The sequence below is a fragment of the Cyprinodon variegatus genome, unplaced genomic scaffold, assembly GCF_000732505.1.
Source record: "Cyprinodon variegatus isolate N-32 unplaced genomic scaffold, C_variegatus-1.0 Scaffold178, whole genome shotgun sequence".
Classification (NCBI taxonomy): Eukaryota; Metazoa; Chordata; class Actinopteri; order Cyprinodontiformes; family Cyprinodontidae; genus Cyprinodon; species Cyprinodon variegatus.
In genome coordinates, this window is record NW_015150631.1 from 219,754 (window position 1) to 238,905 (window position 19,152).

General features: G+C 36.7%; 1 protein-coding gene across 1 annotated transcript in view; it reads left to right on the forward strand.

The window, feature by feature from the left end:
• The window catches only part of LOC107087289 (paired box protein Pax-3-like), a 20,515-nt gene extending 13,608 nt beyond the window's left edge, over positions 1 to 6,907 (forward strand). Inside the window, exons 6-9 of the mRNA XM_015378793.1 lie at positions 103 to 268; positions 386 to 606; positions 5,513 to 5,776; positions 6,709 to 6,907. Coding sequence (XP_015234279.1) covers positions 103 to 268; positions 386 to 606; positions 5,513 to 5,776; positions 6,709 to 6,726 — 669 coding nt within the window. The 3' untranslated portion in view covers positions 6,727 to 6,907. The remainder of the gene's footprint in view (positions 1 to 102; positions 269 to 385; positions 607 to 5,512; positions 5,777 to 6,708) is intronic.
• The last annotated feature ends 12,245 nt before the right edge of the window (positions 6,908 to 19,152 follow it).

The window sequence follows — 19,152 nt, forward strand, 5'->3', positions numbered from 1 at the left end:
AGAGATTTATTTTTTTTTTCATTTTTTTTCCTCCAGCTTTTTGTCATTACATGCAATAAACTCTCTGTATTTAACCCATGTTCGATTCTATTTTGCTTTTAGGTGTGGTTCAGCAACAGAAGAGCTCGGTGGAGGAAACAAGCAGGAGCCAATCAGTTAATGGCTTTTAACCACCTTATACCAGGCGGTTTTCCGCCATCAGCCATGCCAGGCCTCCAGCCTTATCAGCTGTCAGAAAGCCCTTACCCTCCAACCTCTATAGCTCAAGGTGGGTATGAGTAAACAAAAACTTGCTTCAATTAACAAACTCTTGTGACTTATAACAGAGCCAATAGACATAATAAAATTTAAACTGCATAACAAATTTCTTTTTTATTTTCTGCAGCTTCTGAACAGCCGAGTACGGTCCATCGGCCTCAGCCTCTACCGCCCACCTCCGTCCATCAGAGTGCACTCAGCTCATCTGGAGCTTCCCAAGATGGAGGCTCAGGATATTGCCTTTCTTCTGGAAGACACAACTTCTCAGGATATTCAGACAGCTTTGTGTCACCAACAGGACATGCTAACACCGTTAACCCGAGCATCAGCAACACCATCTCACCACAGGTCAGTTCTATTGAATTAAATCAAACAAACAAAATCAAATCAAATCATGTTATTTTTAGGCAAAGTCTGCATCATAAAGCAATTCATTTGTTTAGGATAGTTCAGCAGATAATTATAAACTACACGTACTTGTCGTCTTCCGTTTCATCCGATACTGGGTTGCAGTGGCAGCAGTCTCAGTAGAGACTCCCAGACTTCACTCTCCGCAGACACCTCCTCTTGCTCCGCTGGGGGAAGCCTGAGGTGCTCTCAGGCCAACAGAGAGACGTAGTCCCTCCAGCTTGTCCTGAGTTGTCCTCTAGACCTCCTCTCAGTGGGACATGCATGGAACACCTCCTGAGGGAGGCATCCAGGGTGCATCTGAAAAAGATGCCTGAGCTACCTCAGCTGACTCCATTCGATGCGGTGGATAAGTGGCTCTCCCGGGTGACAGAGCTCCTAACTCTATCTCTAAAGGAACCTGAGGAGAAATGCACTTTCAGTGCCTGTGTTCAGGATCTTGTTCTTTTGGTCATGATTACATGAACATAGTTTAGGGTAGGAATGTAGACCGACTGGTAAATCGAGAACTTTGCCTTTTTGCTCAGCTCTCTCTTTAACAAAACAGACCATTGCAGCATCTGCATTATAGCAGCAACTGCATTAATCCATCTATCGATTTCGCGCTCCATTCTCCCCTTACACGTAAAAAGGAACCTAAGATACTTGAACTCCTCCATTTGAGGTAGGGACACTCCTCCAATTTGAGGGAAACAAGCCACCGTTTTCTGGTCGAGGAACCATGGCCTTGGATTTGGAGAGGCTGATTCTCATCCTGCGACATCACACTCTGCTGCAAATAATCCCAGTGTATATATAGGTCTTGGCAATTGTAAACAAATTCATAAATAAACCACAAAAAGATCAAAAACATACAACTTAGAGAATAACTTCCAGACTATAGGCATTAATATTAACACTGGTGTTAATAATTTTAACGGTTGTGGTTTGTCTTAGGATTCACTACCAGCTGTTCAATGCCTTGTACCTGCAGCAGCTGTTAAAAAGATCTCAAACAGAGGTTAGGGAAACTACAATCATCTTGACTCCCCCTCTCAATCCTGTGCAGTTCCTCCTTGTCTGCTATGGTGTAACTTGAGTACTAAGCTGAGATGGTGTCATCCATTCACTCTATCTTCTCTAACAGATTATCCTTTTGTTTCTAGATCTTTGGTATTCCTTATGGCTTGCGATTTACACAGTTCCCCTAAATAATATGATGTTTTAAACAGGCAGCTATGAGCTCATTACCAATATGAGCTGTCTAGCGTGATATAGGATTACGTCACAATCATGCAAAGTAGAAGTGTCGAACGATATTTTGATCAATAGAATCTGATGCAGATTATATGATGTTGAAGATGGTGCAAAACAACAGCTCGTTTTCTAAGCGCACAAATAATTTGAAACACCTGCATGTGAACTGTGACCCAGAGCTCACCCTTGAGAGCTCGTTTGGTTCCATAACCCCACCTACATGTTTTGAAAGCACACAGGGACAGTGATAAGTGCATTCACATGTATACATTTCAACAGATCAGGCTCTTTGCATTCTTTAAACTTGCATAGTGATATTCACAGACCACCGTGTACCAGTAAACTAATGGCCTCATAAGGTCTACCAGATGGTTAAATAATAACACGCACAAACACATATTTCTTCATTAGACCTGCGTTAGGAGGTGTTACTGTCATGAGATTAATGAAACCTTGTCAGAATGAGGAACTCTGTAGCTTTTCATTTTTTGTTTATTCCGACAGATAGTTTGATGAGTCTAAAATGTGGTAAACGTCCATCACTGGAGAGACGGAGGGGGCGCGGAAATAAGGAAGGATGTATGGATGTCAGACGATGACACAAATCAAAACTGAAAAGACAATTATGGTCGATTACACAGTCATCAGTGTCCATCCCTGGCACCCTACAAACCCAGGAGATAGACTAACAGGCGTAAAACGAGCTTTTAGCTGCCACAAAGGGTGGCCAGCCCTCATACTTGGCATGCTTGCAAATAATTCCCATGAGAGATGATCTCCAATGCCTGTCAAGCACTGATAAGAAAAAAAAGTCCAAAAAAACGACAACCCAAAATTAAAAAACTGTGTCAGGCAGGTTTGTTGCTTTCTTTATTGTTGGCTGAGGATATAATGATAGTTTAAGAAGCATAATTTGAAGACCTTTTGTGAAGCTAAATGTTTAATTGACTACTCTGAATTGTAAATTGCATTTATATTTTTCTTTCAATAACTAAAAACATGTACTGGTTTTAATGAATGAATATTAAAAGACATACCGTACATTTCAAATTCTGGTAAACTGGCAACCTTAAAAACGGATTAAATGTACTTCAGATTAATTTACTCTGCAGATGCCCGGTTGATCTGCAAGACGGAAGCCTCCTCCTGTAACTGTCTTTGGTAACAGTTCAAATACCAAGAGGGTCAAAGAGCTACTTCAGCTCCAATAAAGAGGCCAAAGGTGTTCTGGCCCTGTGCATGGTTTCAGCATTAACCTTTGCAGGCTGCTTGTACAGAATGGAAATCTCATCTGTCAAATTGTGCTACTCTCCTTTAAGGTTTTTCTCTGTCTGGGAATGTAATCACTGAACGTTCCAGTGTCCTAATTGATTGGAATGAAGTAATCTAGCCACTCATAACAAAGTATGTAATTTATGCAAATGATTCACTTTGTTGGCTAATTTGTTTTAATTCGTGTATTCATTGCAGCTGTTTGAATATGTATTGCAGATCAGTTTTCCTCTATTCCGTATGATGATTTAATTAATTTTCAGATTTTAACTTAATAAGAGAGAGGAAATTGGAAATAAATTCATTGACATTGAAAGTAAATGACCTCTCTGCACTTTTCTGCACTCAGAAAAAGTTTACTGCTTTGTCTTTTGTGAAATTGCTACAGCTTTATGGATTTTCGGCACAATCCTTGTAGAAATTACACCCCTTCAGTTATCTGAACTCCAGATTTGTTTCTTAACTCTGGTCTATTCTACCTATTATCCTGTATACATGAGAGGATTCCGTTGACTCCAGATATGGTCACATCACAGCACCGCAAGTCCTACTTTAGATGAGGTTTGCTTTAGATCCGCGATATTTTCATCTGAGCAGATAGCTCTGCACAGAGAGCAAGTAGACAGACCGATGCCTTTTTCCATGGCTGGCGTCGTAGCTCTGATCGGGTGCATACCTAAGCAATCCTTTCTCACCAAAGAAGCAAGCAGCCAGGATTTGCACCCCCCTCAGACCTAATCCCCGTAACAACCTCAAAACAGACAGACCATCGTGGAACTGCTGCTGTTTCAGTTGCTTTAAGACAGAGCTTGTAGTCCTGAGCATGCAGTTCAGACACACCCTGGACACATGCATGTTCATACTAGTAAACTATTAGTGCTTCATGTTATAGTTGAACAGACATAGTTGATGTGACCTGATTTTAAAATACTACTTTCAAGTATCATTAGTTAAAAAGGTTATTATGTATAGAAATCACATAGTTGAAGTTTATATATCTGATATTTCCTACTATATTTAGTTAAATCTTTGTATATGACATACCTCATGTTATTTGTAGTGGTTACTTTAAATGAATATGTTAAACACAAATTCAGTATTTTATATTAAATGTATATTTTCTGATCAGATAGGAAGTTGGAAAAGCTTTTGCTTTTCCATCAGTCTTCTTCATTTGTTCAGCAAAAAGCTACTTGGGTTTGGGTCTTGGCTTTCGCTCTGCTTTCTTTAACATGGCTTGCATTTTCCGAAGACTTTTTCAGAACTTCTCACGCAAACCCCTTTGCAGCTGTTCACAATGGATCACTGATACCCCACCAGCCCTGACATCAGAACACAAAATATGAAAAAAAGACAGGCTATACTCACATTTGCACATACACACACCCGCTGTTTTAGGCACGACTTTACATAAAGATAGATAGCTGCACACAAACACACCTTATGCTTGCTTCCCTGTGTGCCCTTTGTTCTCCTTTATGAGGACATGGGGATTTTGGAGAAAGACACAATATGTAATGTGATACAAGCAGTTGAAGCAAAAGAAAAGAAGTTTTGCTTACTGTAAATTCAGGTTACAAGTTATTACCACCATTCATTTTATTCAATCTCTATTGTAGCACTGTAGTGTTTTTTGACAGAATTAGAAAAAAATGACAGCTAATTAATACACAGAAACATAAGTATTCATTCCTTTTCAACTTTGTACCATTTCATTATGTTACAGCAGCATCTTAGCAGCAAAATTCACATGTTAGCTTTGGTGGATTAAAATGTTTTATTATTTTATAATTGTGTGATACTTTTTTTATTCATATGATGTCAGTCTTCTGTTAGATGTTAAATTATTTGGTATATTAATTAGTAACTTAACACTGAAATGAATTTCTAAACAATTTAATATCTGAACTGTCTGCTGAAATGTTGGCATAAAGAAACAAACAGAATAAACATCTGAGGGCCTCACAAAATATATTTATATTGAAATAAAATAATACACTATTTTATGCGCTTGTCTATAAGCTAAAATCCCTAAAATATGTTGAAGTTTGGGGTTGAGATGTGAAAAAAGGTCTCAAAGTTTAAACATATACATTATTTTTTTTATCTTTAGCTCTAAAATCCTGGCAGACATGTCTGGTTATCCAGGAAGCTGTTCTATGTTAGGATAAAAAAGAGAGCTACCATTCCAACAGTGACCAAAAGAACAACTTTTATGTATAATGGGAACTATAGCTGCCAATTGCAGCATTGTTTATCCATAACGGCAGAAATCGAACAACTTTCAGATATAATTTCTTCTTTTCTAATGATTTACACCTTCTGTGTCTCCTTTTAGGTGATGGGCTTACTGAACCCGAGCGGAGTGCCTCATCAGTCCCAGAGTGACTTTGCCCTCTCCCCTCTCACAGGAGGCCTTGAGCCCAGTGGAGCCATGGCTGCTAGCTGTCATGGCTCTCAGCGCTTGGAGGCCCTTCCAAGCCTGAGCAGCATGCCCCCCCTACCAAGCACACAGTCTTACTGCCCACCTTCCTACACCTCCCCAGCCTATGCCGTCGACCACCACCCTAGCTACCAGTATGGACAGTACAGTCAAAGCAAGGTAGCGTATCTGTTTTTACTTACACATTCATTTGTGCTGATTGTTTTTAAAAGGATACATCTTTCTCCAATGCCATCCTCTGGTTATTGATTTAGCTGAAACTTCAGGACCTGCATTTAATTGCAAAGACCCGTCTGATTAGGGAACGTCTCAAATCTCTGTGTTCTGCACTGGAATTACATTGGGGTTTAGAGATCACTAGTGGCCGGGATACTTCAGTTTATATTATCATCATTATGGTGGCCCGGCCTCTATCTCAGCACACATTTTTACTAGCTGTTCTTCCATGACCCTGTGTGATGAGCTTGCCCATCAAACCCACAGTGTAGCTCACCTAGCCATGTAATGACCCCTGTGTAACAACGATAGCTGCCCAAATAAAAGGAGCCACATTCTCAAAGTATGTTTGACAGGAGGGAGGGGGGATTTTGTGGGTTGGAGGGCTGATCTGAGGTACAGCACCACATGTTAAGTCAGCCCATCAGTGGCAACATCTTGATGTCATTAATTTAGGCAGGGACCTGGGAGAAAACCACATGTTTTGGAGGTGGTGATGGGGGGGGGACTTCTGCTAAAATGTATACGTGTATGTACGTGAACACAGGTTTGTGCGTATGAAACCATGGCGAGTAGCCTCTTTAACAGGGGGGCGATTATTGCCTTTGGCAGCCTAGGATTAGAACCATGTGTCTCTGTGGAGGTCATATTTGGAACTGTTATTGATCAGTAAGGCAGTGGCAGAAATCCAGGCTAAAACTTGATCAACTCCACAACCTTTGGGATTCTGTTGATGGTGTTTTTATCTTGGAAAAAAAAAAGATTGTCTGCTTTAAAGTAACAACCATTCAGACTATAATTTTTGTCTTCAGATTTTTTATGGCTTGCAGTATGTTGCAGAAAAGGTTTAATCTCCTGTTTTCTGTCCTTTCTAGGTGCCTTTCATTATATGAAGCCCCGACATGGACTAAGAAATATCAATACTATGACATTCCTACCTGGAGAACACCGCCTTCCATTGCCCTTGCCAACTTTTACAGCCCTGTGGAGAGCAAGACCAGTACTAGGGGAGGTGGACTTACCTGGTTTTACTTTGGCAAGAAGGAGAGACACTTAAGATGGGGTTGTAGTGATGAAAACCAATTGATAAATGAGGACTGAAGGTGCAGCCCCACCCCCCTCACGCCCATGATGCCATCCTCCAAGGACCAAGCAAGGACAGTTTACCATGCTTTGATGCAGGTGGAAAAAACAAAAACAACTTTGTGTTCATGACTTATAATTCGAATTAAAAAATAAGACTGGGATGTATTTTGAACGTTTCCACCACAAGGGGCCTCTGTGGTACTTTGTGTTTGAAGGTGGGACAGGAGGGTGATGCTTCGCTCCGCTGAGACTCATCTAAGAATGCCTTCATAAACATGTCTTACTGTATATAGACTTAGATAAAACATGTGGCTGCGATTGGAAATCCAGCAAGAAGTTGTGTTGGTGCAACCCAAAGAAAGTGCAATACATCCATACCTCATGAGCTGTACATGAGCACAGATTGAGGGTTTCCTCTTATATCCTCAATGGACTGCTCTCTCATTTTAGTGGTATTAAAATTTGGGTGTGTGCATTTATCAGTCAGGGGAATTTATCAAGCAATTGATAGTAGTGAATGTAGTCATACAGGAATTGCCAAAAAATATAAACACCAGATTTTCAACCAGTGAATAGTGTATTCATCTTGAAAGTTAATTCTTGTTTTTTTTGTATGTTTATTTAGTTGTTACCAGTACCTTTCTAATTTTAGTTCCAATCCTTATTTATTAAATGTTGCTTGTGTTTTTTTTTTTTTTTTGTTTTTACAGAAACTTTTCTAAAGTTATCCACTGTGCTTTAGTCTTACAGACAGTTCATTATTCCCCTTATTTTTTTTTTTTTTTTTTTTTTACAATGCTGGGATTTTTTGTTGTAACAAGTTTTGTGTAAAGTATAGCACTATTACTATTTATAATAAACAACATACAAAATCAAAATGTTTGCACATTGAATTAATTCTATATGTTGGTGCGGTACAAATAAAAAAAAATAGCTTAATTTTAAATCAATAACCAACTGACAACAATTTAACAGTTTAAAAAAGGTAAAATATAAGTTAAATGTCTCAATCATTCCCTTTGTATGATTATTGTCTTTATCGAGTTGCTATTCTGAAAGAAAGCATCATGGCCCAGAGGGTTCTATTCAACCTTAAGAAAAGAAATTATCTTTAACATTTTATCAGAATAAATGTGATATGTGTTCTATTATTTCACTACACAAATATAAAAAGAAAAATCATACTTTGTCTCTGCTCCATTTTGTAAAATTTGATTTTGAAGGCTTCAGCGAAAGCAAATAATTTAATAAATGACAGAAAAATTTCTTCTGGAATTGAAAACCTTATTTTGGTTCATTTAGATTCTACATAGTTAAACTTTATTGTACCTGAGACTCATGAATGCTATATATAATTGTCCAAAATATAATTTAAAGGTATTTAAAAGCAAGCTTTGCATTTAGGGTGTGTGCATAACTGCAAAAAGGGTGTTCCAACAATTTGTTTCATGTTATTTCCTGCAATATATAATTTCTTATTTAGAAGTAAAGGAAAAATGTCATATTGAAATCTAAGGAAAAAAGTAAAAAAAAAAAAAAAAAAAGCCAAAATAAAAATAAAAAAAACAGCTGTGTTTATTGAATGTGAATAAGTTGTGATAAATACTGCAAGTGTGCATGTAAAGAAATATAGACCAAGGATAAAACAGTTTATCAAAAATATTAAATTTTGTTAGGAAATTAGTAAGATAAAATTATGTACACAAATCTTATGAAAAATGTATTAGGTCACATGCATTTTTATCGGTCATCAGTTTACCCTTTTATTAACAGTGCATGTAAATATACTGCCGCTTGGAAGAACCTGCTTGTTAATCATGGGTTTACTCATATTCCAGAAAGTTAAGCAACTTGTATAAGTCAATTGATTGCACAACTATGGGTAAACCTTACCTGAAATATAATTATTGGGATATACTGTATTGCTATGTGTATAAGTATGATAAAAAAAAAAAAAAACAATATTATGCAAAGTTTCCTTATAACCCAATGCTTAGAACATTTAATACTTTAGCTGTTTTTTTTTATTATTATTTTGATTTAGTTCTGTCAAAAATCAAAAAACAACTACTGCGATAGAATTGAAAGAATTGTGTATCCTGGTCTTGGTATAACAGTGAATATATGTCACCTAAAATAGTTACGGGGTAATCTAAATATTTTCAAAGTAAAATATAGTTGTTAAATTGTTGTTATAGTAGATGATAATTGTGGGTATTGCTCATTTGCGTTAAGAAATTTTGAAAAACTGAGACTGAAAGGAAGTGTAATTAAATTATATTTGAGATTTTAAAACAATTGCTTGAAATAAATATTGCTTGAAATTAAATATATATATATATATATATATATATATATATATATATATATATAAAATAAAAGTATAATTCCATGAATAAAGTTTTATAATGTGTCACAATCATCATGCTAAAAAACAAACTAAATAAAGTCATAATTAAATAATCTTTTTAACTCAGAGGGACTTCTGTAAGAGTTTTTCTAGGTGTCTTGGAGTCTAGGGATTTTCTGCTTCACATATGATCTCCTGTAGCACTAAATCATAAATATATCCTCTTTCATAAACACTCCTTTCGGACAAATTCCTGCTCCCCGGTGGCTCCTTCACACCCCATAATGACTAAAGCAGAGCGGCTGTAAATTATATAAGCCCGGCAGTCCTCAAACACACTGGGACATCAGTCACTGACATGGCTGCACAGAGCTCAGACGGCTTTGGGCTCTAACTGCCAAACAGAGATGAAAAACACTGCTCACCCAGTGGGTAGAGTGCCCAGAAGGTTAAACAAATCACAAGCGCATTTTTATCATTCCCCACTGTGTTTTTTTCTCTCACTTTCCGTCAGAGTTTTAGAAATAAGGTAAGCAGCTGTCGGTGTCATTCCCTGCACAGTCCTAAAAGGAGCATTTATGGATGTTTTGGTGTTAACAGCGTGTTTTAAGTATTTTCATTTCTTTTTTTTTTCATTTTAGCTTGGTGATTTGCATTTGTTTGGGATTGGTTTGCTAGTTGAGCAAGATGAGTTTAAGGTAAGATTACATTTCACTATATTTTTCACACTGCAAAAGTTTTTTTTCCTCTTTTACAAGTGCTTTTTGACTTGTAAGAGTAAAAAAAAGCCAAAGCGGTTGCTTTGAACAAAGTGTCAGTTGAGCAGCTACACACTGGAGACAACTTAACCTCTGACCCCAACACTCTTTGAAATGAGTAGACTACTTGACCGGAGCTGACAACAATCCAAATGTCTCTGAGGCTTCCAACCCCCAAATTAAAAGTGAAAGGAAGAGGGACAAAGAAGATGGGCTGAAAAAATATAAACTTTTTAGACAAGAATAATAATAAAGCAGAGTTGTTCAGCATCAAAATATTTGATAAGAGGCAACCAGATGATAATAGTATCAGTCTAACCAACCAAAGATATTTGTATGTATGCTTCTATCATATTCTGCACATAGCAGGACAGAATAAAGGGTGTACTATCTCTGAAATTCCACCTTATCTAACCACTTGAAGAGTTGCTGCCTCACAGCATGCCTTTCCTACATTTAGGAGTGCCTCCCTCCTGTGAACCCCTTCCATTTGCTGACCATTTTCAGTTGCCTATCTTCAGTTTCCTACATATTTTTTCAGTGTTATTGAGCTTTATCTGATATTTTCTTTTACTTTGAACATGAAGAGCATGAACCGGACCCTCCTACTTGCTCTCCTCAGCCGGTGCAGGCAAATTCTCAAGGACACAAGTCTCGACATCCATGATACTGAAAAGAACGGGACTTTTTCTCACACCACAGTAAGTCCCATTGCTAAAAATATTTCGGCGTTCTCCTCCTCCAGAGAGACTTATGACAATGCTTACTTCTATATACTTTTTGTGATGCTGTTTTACTCCTTGCTCGCCATGACACTTTTTAAGTGCTTCATAAGTAGCAATGAAGAGAAAAAAGATCCCTACGAAGAGTTCATAGAAACACGGCACCCATCAACACAAACATTCAACGAAGGCCACATGTCCGATAATTTTTACTTTGAAGAGGAGAGCAGCCTGGCTTTTTAAGGAAAATTTGAGGAGGGGTATTGGTGCATTTGGGGAATGTTTTGACAGTCACCAAGCCAGAAAAACGTCAGGCAAGACCTAAAAGGGATTTTTTTACTCTCACTAACTTCATTTTCCCTGTTCCCCCACCTACTCCCTCCTTTCGCCAACTGACAATCAGAAACGTACCACAAGTATGGCCAGTCTGGAGGCATAAGGGGAGACGTGTGCCTCTGATCATCTGAAAGGAGGACGGAAACATGTAGAAGTGTGGGTCAATGGCAGGCCGGAATCTCCTCCTGTGAGGCCCAATCAGGATCAATAACATTGGGGCCCTAAACATGCACACTCTGCAGGGAAAAAAGGGTTATGAAGACTCCATGAATATGTTTTTGTGTGTGGTGTCTGTGCTTTAAAAAAAAAAAAAGAGGGTAAAAAGTGTCAATTTAACCTGCTATTTTGCTTAAATCTGAGCACTTATGTTACATTTGTGAGATACAAAAACTTATTGAACTTAAATATTTGATCAGATCACAGACCTTAAATATTTTATTAGGATAAAAATCTTAATGTTGTGTACACATTTAATTCCACCAACTTTCTAGAACCACTTTGTTCTGAAATCATAACTACAAGACCTTTATATGCCTGCTTTGTAGATTTAAAGGTTCTTTTTCAGATCATGTAAAGTTTAGACAGGAAGCAGGGCACCTGTAAATGGATTTAAGGCCTTTGACTGGATTATCCTAACATAGATTTATGTGCTAATCTTAACAATTACATGCATCTCTGGCAGTGTTCCTCATTTACCCACTGTGCCACAATAAAAGTATTTCTATTCTATTCTAATCTATTCTATTCTATTTAGGCTTGCTGTCTGAATGGAGCATGAGCAACACATTCTGGTGTTATTTTGACCAGAGCATCTTCTTTAATACAGTGTCCTCTGTATTATTTTCGTTCTTATTACTTTAAAATATAAAAATGTGATCCTTACAACACATATTTCCATCCAACCTGTGGACCTCTGCTCATTCAGGGTAACTATGGAGCTCTTTGCTGGTTTCTCTGGTGGAATAACTAGCCAAGTCTTGTTACGTTTGCAGCTGTGCGATACTCTTTTCTTTTTTAGAAGATGCATTGAACTCTGTTCTCCAAAATAGATTCTGTTGCCTTTCTCCAAATTACTTTAAATTACACAGATATTACTTCTTCTATGTAAATGAATTCTGGAATTGAACTGATACCCAGGAGTCATCTAGGGGTTTCTGATTAAGATGAGCACAATAAATGGGGTGCTGCACTTTTTTATTGTATGTTAATGAAAATCAAGTGCTCACTCCCTTTAGGTTTAAAGTAACACAATACTTTGTGTAGGTCTATCCGATCAATTCTGAAATTTCTGGCTATAAAATGAGAAACAAGATTCTTTTTTTTTTTCACTTTTGCAAGGTAATGCAAAACAAAGACACGTTCTTCAAAAATACCAAATTAATGTTTAAAAAAGGCAAAAAAAAAAAAAAAAAAAAGGTACATAGAGATACAGCAATATTTTATCTTAACCTGACAATAAATGTTGATCTTTCTTTTTTTTTTTTTTTTTTTCCAAGGAACACTTCCAAAAATAAAATAGGATCTTAGAACTGCATTGGTTCTAATTAAAAGGTAGAGCTCTGTAGTAGTCAGGACTGAGTAACATTCTTTTGCAATTACATTGTAACTGATCTGTAGTTGGTTGATGCAAAGTTACAGATCGCTTCAACCCCCCAGTGACCCCTTCAGAGGTAACTTTACAAAGCTGTAGCGAAATGTGAACCCAGAACTCCCTCTCCTGAATTAACTTCGATTGAGTGGAGGGTTGTTGTCCAGAGGATTTCTCCAGAAAACACACGCTTCTTATTTGTGCACTAAATTACAAAAGTTACCAAGTCACAGAGAGAGTGGATGCTTCAGATTAGTGACCGGTTGGACACATAGGTAGTGCTCTAGTCCCTCTGCCAAATATTTTGGTGTGATTTGCACAATTGAATCTCGCGGTGGGGGGGTAACCTGGATGGACAATAATGCTCTAATTTGAACTATCCGCTCATGCCGGTCCCTGAGGCTGTCCGGGGCTGTTTTTACTTCACCCTTCATAATTAAATTTAATCATTATCCTCCTGCTGTGAAGTGCAGGGCTGTGCATGTGTTTGCACAGGCAACCCCCTTCCAGCTCAATGCAAAAATCAACCCTCAACGGAGCAAATATTTATTGATATTTCAAATAAGAAAATAAAAAAAAACAATTCTGTAAATGATGAATTGTTCAACACAGAACTTCTAAAAATAAGAGAGCTGCAAAGGCTCTTCAATCACACCTTCAGTTGTTAAAGCATTTAATGCCAAGTATGTATGACCTGACTGCAAAGCATTTACGATAGAAATACAGTCATGCAAATGGTAATGAGTGTTGAACATTTTTGGAATGATCTTATTTATTCCACTTATAATGAAACATCCACCATCTGAGCTTGCTTTAAAATAGAGGATTTATGCAAGGTATGACTACAAATCAATCTTTTTATATTTTCATGAAAATGTTTTGTATATCACAGGTTTTAAGCGTAGTTAAAGAATGTTATTTTAATTAACCAATACGTCCATTATGTACAGCAAGAAACTAAAGATATGCTGAGGAACTGCTTTTCCAATAGCTTAAACACGAAGAAGTTTTATCAGCAGGTAATGATCTTAGATTTTAACACTATTAAAACCAGACTAAAAGGCTCAAGCTACATATCTTAAAGGCTCTGGCCACGGCTTAACAACAGACTTGCTGTCTACTGTATCTGTGGTCGTTAGATTGTAAGTGAGGTTCAGATTGCATAAGGGTAGATCCAAATTGATAATATGTCACCAGCGTATAACAAGTCACAGATGATAATGCACTAAAAATACAGTAAGTAAAACAATCCTTATATCAGACCCACAGCTTTATTATCAGCCATTGTTTTCAGCCTTTATTGTACACTGTGAGAGACCTGAAACTAAGCAATATACTTATAAAAGGATCAATGTTTAAAAAATGTGGAAAACTAAAAAAAAAATTGTCACGAATAAATGTTATTATTAACTTCCCTTTTTGAAGCTTCCTGATTTTGTGGCCCGGCTTTTTTAGAAAGGCTGTTCCACACCACAAATGATGGAGAAATCAATAGAAAAATTTAGCTAAACGGTGTTACAATGAGCTATATTATATTAGAACATTGGTTATGACACTACAGATGCCTTTGATAAAACATCAAAGGAAGGTTATCTTTAACCAGACCAGCTTTAATTTAATATACAGTTAAGATGATTTATGTAAGTTATTATAAAATCAATTATTATTATTTTATTTTTTTAAACAGGCCTTCACAGGCTTCAAGTTTAATTGAAGAACACTATTTTAATCTCCCAGTGTGGTCATTATTTACAGCAGGAAACTAAAGATATGCTGCCATCTGCTGGTAAAAACAAAACATTACTAAATTTGTTTACGCTGTCACACAGAGAACGCAGGTCTGGGGGCTTCCTTCTGTCTTACTCCCTTTTAATTATCATTAAAAAAAAAATCAAAAAAATCTTTTGAACTTTAGGGGTTTGGCCCATGTATACGCCCCATGCTTTTTTTTGCGTGGGGTGCATCATACATGGTGAATATGCTGCTTGCAGGTACATTCTCCTCAAGTTTTAAATGAAATAGCCTATTATTGGTTGGGGCTCACAGCTGCTCCTGATCTAATAGCGGCCTTAAGTGAAATGTTATTTGGAGGCCGCCCTTTATGTATAAAGATGCTGCTTGATGGCCCTGCTGATGTGCTGACACATTTCAGCATTGATCCTATTATGGTAAGAAACACAGACAAGAAAACCATACAAGCAGATTCAAATATGTTTATGTTTCCCTAGTAAACTAAATCATGAAATAAATATAAATACTTGCCTCAAAAAAGATGGAAAATTAATCACTTACTTCAAATCAATTATCATATTAATTATATTAATAATAATTAATGATCAAGTATTGATTTTGAAGATTGATGCAAAATGCAAGTACTAAAACAACTATGACTACTTCTACTAATAATAAAAAACAAGAAGGAAAATAGTGATTCCGTAAAAATTCGAAAAATATCCACTGGACTTGGTTTCCAAGATTTGAAGACGTTTCGCCACCTCTCCTGGAAGCTTTCTCAAAAAGTGAGAAAGCTTCCTGGAGAGGTGGCGAAACGTCTTCAAATCTTGGAAACCAAGTCCAGTGGATATTTTTTGAATTTTTACGGAATCACTATGACCTGGATGACTGAGAACCTTCATCAGAAAATAGTGATAAAAAAGTAGACAGTGTGTCTACATCATGGACAGTTGGTTCCACAAGAGAGGAGCCTAATAACTTATCGACCTCCCTTTCTACTTTTGGAAATTATAGGGACCACTGGTAAACCAGAGTTAGAGTGCAGTGCTGTGTTTGCAGCATAAGGAACAATCATATCTCTGACACAAATGAAGCTTGGTTATTTAAGACTTTATATGTGTTAAGGAGGATTTTAAATTCTATTCTGGATATAACAGGAAGCCAATGAAGAGAAGAGCAGGAGAGATATATCTCTTAATTTTCATCAGAACTCTGGCTGCTCCATTTTGGAACAGCTGAATGTTTTTAACTATAGTTTGTGGACTTATTGATAGTAAAGGATTACAATAGTCCAGCATTGAATGTTTCTCAGTATCATCTCTGATATTTCCAACTTATTTTTTCTCATTTTTGCAATCGGAATCTATAATACAATACTTCAACTAATAGTACTATTATTTGCACCAGCACTGATGGCCTGTTAGTACTACTACTGCTACTTTTACTAAAATTCACAAAAAATACTATTACTATATTTTATATTTTGTTATAATTATCATTGTTTTTGCATTACCATGCATATACTACAAGCCTAAGAAAATATCATTAAATATCAGACAGACCAATTTCAAAATATACATTAAAGTGTAATTTCCTCTGTCAACAAATGAATCAGTTACATTCATTTCACTTTTTAACTTTTCAACCACTTTTTCACCAGAGGTGAATGCATAAGGGATTGAAACAGCATTCAATAATTGTTAATCAGTAAAATTCTCCAGTCCAGACAGACTGCAAATATAGATTCCCCATCTAATGATTGATAACTTACTTGTTAGTATCACAAAGTTTTATCTTAAGAACATGCCCATCTTTAAGGGAAGCATGAGTTTCCTCGAGTTTTTTTCTCTCTTGCTCGTGCCAGCTTCATGATGTCGCTTGGAAAGGTTACACATTGATATCTCATCTTCTGTAGCTCTGATAGAAAGAGCCTGCCTGCAGTGCAGCCACCATCTGGTTGGTCAGATGTCAAGTGCTGCAATCATTGCACTGTCAGATTACAGGTGATCTCGTTTCTCTCCGCCTCACGGTGGAGCGCATCCCCCCGTTGGTGGATGAGGCCTGACGAACAGCACGTGTTCTGCATTTGGGGAGTGGCAGCCATGTTGGGGTTTGTTTAATATGTTTGACAAATTCAACCCTGAGTGGGTGTATGCATGTATATACAACCTGACTTTGGAGAAAATAAGAAATGCTTCAAAAAATAATTCTCGCTTATTATTATGGTATTTATCTAATAAAAATCTTTTCAACAATCAATTAAACAACCACAATTGTTCAATAGTTTATTGTAGTATATTTTCCGTCTGGATTTACAGAAACAGGATAAGTATCAGTTTTTGGAAAAGAAAAAAGGATAGCCCCTCAAAGGTTACATTAAAATCTGCCTCCAGTAAAAGATAAATGTATATAAATGGCTAAGAGAACTTCTGATGACTAACTTTATAGAGGTCTGTTCCTGTGAGCTCAGTTGAATTTGATTTTTTTGATCGTCATGCAGTTTTCACACCTCTGCTGGAGAAGAATGTTTGATAAATACTGTGGGAGAGGAGAAACTAGTTTATTAAAAGAAATGTTTAGTTTTGGCAATGACTGACAGTGTGAGATGCAACTTAAAGAGGGTTTTATACTTACGTTAGATAAGGCTTCAGAAATCCTGTCTTTGTTTTCTCTATCACGGGCTAATAGAGAGACTTTTAGGTGAAGTATCACAGGTTGAAAATCTGAAACAAACATGAGAACCAACCTTTAAGCTTTGACTTTTCATCTCCATAGATTCCCTGCTCTTCTACACACTTTGGTTGATCAGGCAGATTTTTGTTATTTATACAAAAAGAAACTGGCAAAGACACGTCAAACAGATAACTCATACCAGAGATATTTTTGACATTCATAAACATCCGCAACAATTTACTGACACTATACTTATATTAATACCAGTTTAACCTGTCAGGGACCAACCTGGAGATGTGGAAGTTGATGTATTAAACCTATTAGACGTTACAGTTCCATTTACTGTGGTTGCAGTCGGAGGTGGAGAAGTAGTACTGCTGTTTGTTGAATTGAGGACTGTAGATGAAAATATGAAATATTAACTGTGTGTTATCAACATTTTTAGCTGTTCCAAACACTTCTATGGCCACAGATACAAAATCCCAGCTACTAATCATTCAGACTGCTTCTAAGAGGTTTGTTAAATAATGAATCCATCTCAGAAGCTCATTAAATAACAATGTGGTATAACAACTATAGTACTTGACAGACACATATGAGATGAATTACAGTGGTGAATGCAAGAAAGGCTTCTTTATCCAGTATCATTATCTGATCTCACAAATGGGCCTCATGTACAATGTTCCAATAAATGCACTACTTAACCTTGTTGAAATCATATTAAATCGAGTTAGCTGTGCCACAAACCCATTTTGGCAAAAATGAAGAGACAGTGAAGTATTCTAAAAATGGCATAGGTGACTACAGTTTAAAGTTTATTTAACTGTAGTCAGCCAATCTGTTTAAAAAAAGCCTCAGGAAACCACAAGACATACATGTTATCACCTATACATTTCAACTAAAAGCTGATGACAGAAATATACTGAAATACTGATAAAAAACAAACAAAAAAAACATGAAAAAATATCCTTGTTAAAATCACATAGACATTATTTCAGTTGAATGGGAGTCTAACAAAGACTTCTGGAGCGATACCTATTAGAAAGACATAACAAAAAGGGAAATATTTATCCGAAATGTCCAGCATTATCTTCAGCAAAACGGAACCCACTATAAAATCCTATTAAAAACTTATCAATAGTAAAGGTTTCAGTTTAAGACTACTTGCATTGTAACAAGGAATTGTGCTTTTATTTACCTGATGGGAATTGTGGGACAGAAGGCTAACATGTTTTTGTTCATCAATGGCAGAACAAGATTCTAATCTAAATCTACTCTCAGGGGGCTATATCATTGAAACGTTTTTGAACATCTATTCTAAAATATTCCAAATACCAGAATATTTTCTGGCACATGACACCTACAAAGTCAAAAAGGATGTACTTCTCTTTCATCAAGAACATAAATTATGGTCAATTGATGTCGTTTTTATGTTTACACTTACATTGTGCACAGGTTAAACCAAAGTCGGAACAGCAATCTCGAGCGATCATGCAGTACTCATCACAGAAACACCCCACTCTAAAGCAGCTGTTATTTCGACCTGGGCAGCAGAGCACTGGTAGACCTGAACACCCTGGACCAACTACACATAGGAATATTTAAAAATGCAAAACAAATTACATTAGCTTAGTGTTTTATCAGTTATATTTCCAAAGACAAACTCCTACTCTAATTGAAATGCACATAAATAAACTGAAGACCTATTTACTTAGAACAGGTTTATTAGAGTCATAAAATTAATGAGATTGATTAAAATAGACATGTTGCAGTAAGGTCATGGAAACAGTAACCGTGGTTGTGTTATTAAAATTACCTGTTGCATTGGCACTTGTAATATTCATTTGAGCTAGGAAATAGCAAAGCACAAGTTAGTCAAATGAAATTTGCAGAAGTAAATGCAGTATGTTATAGACAACATTAAAATGATCATTAAGTGCAGTGTATGTTAACGTGAGGTTTAGGCTGCACACATAAGCAAAGTGAAATCATAACTTATCAACATGAACCTAGACAATGCCTAAAAGCTTATAGACAGACATCGAGAGGCAAATATTTTTAACCAACCCAGT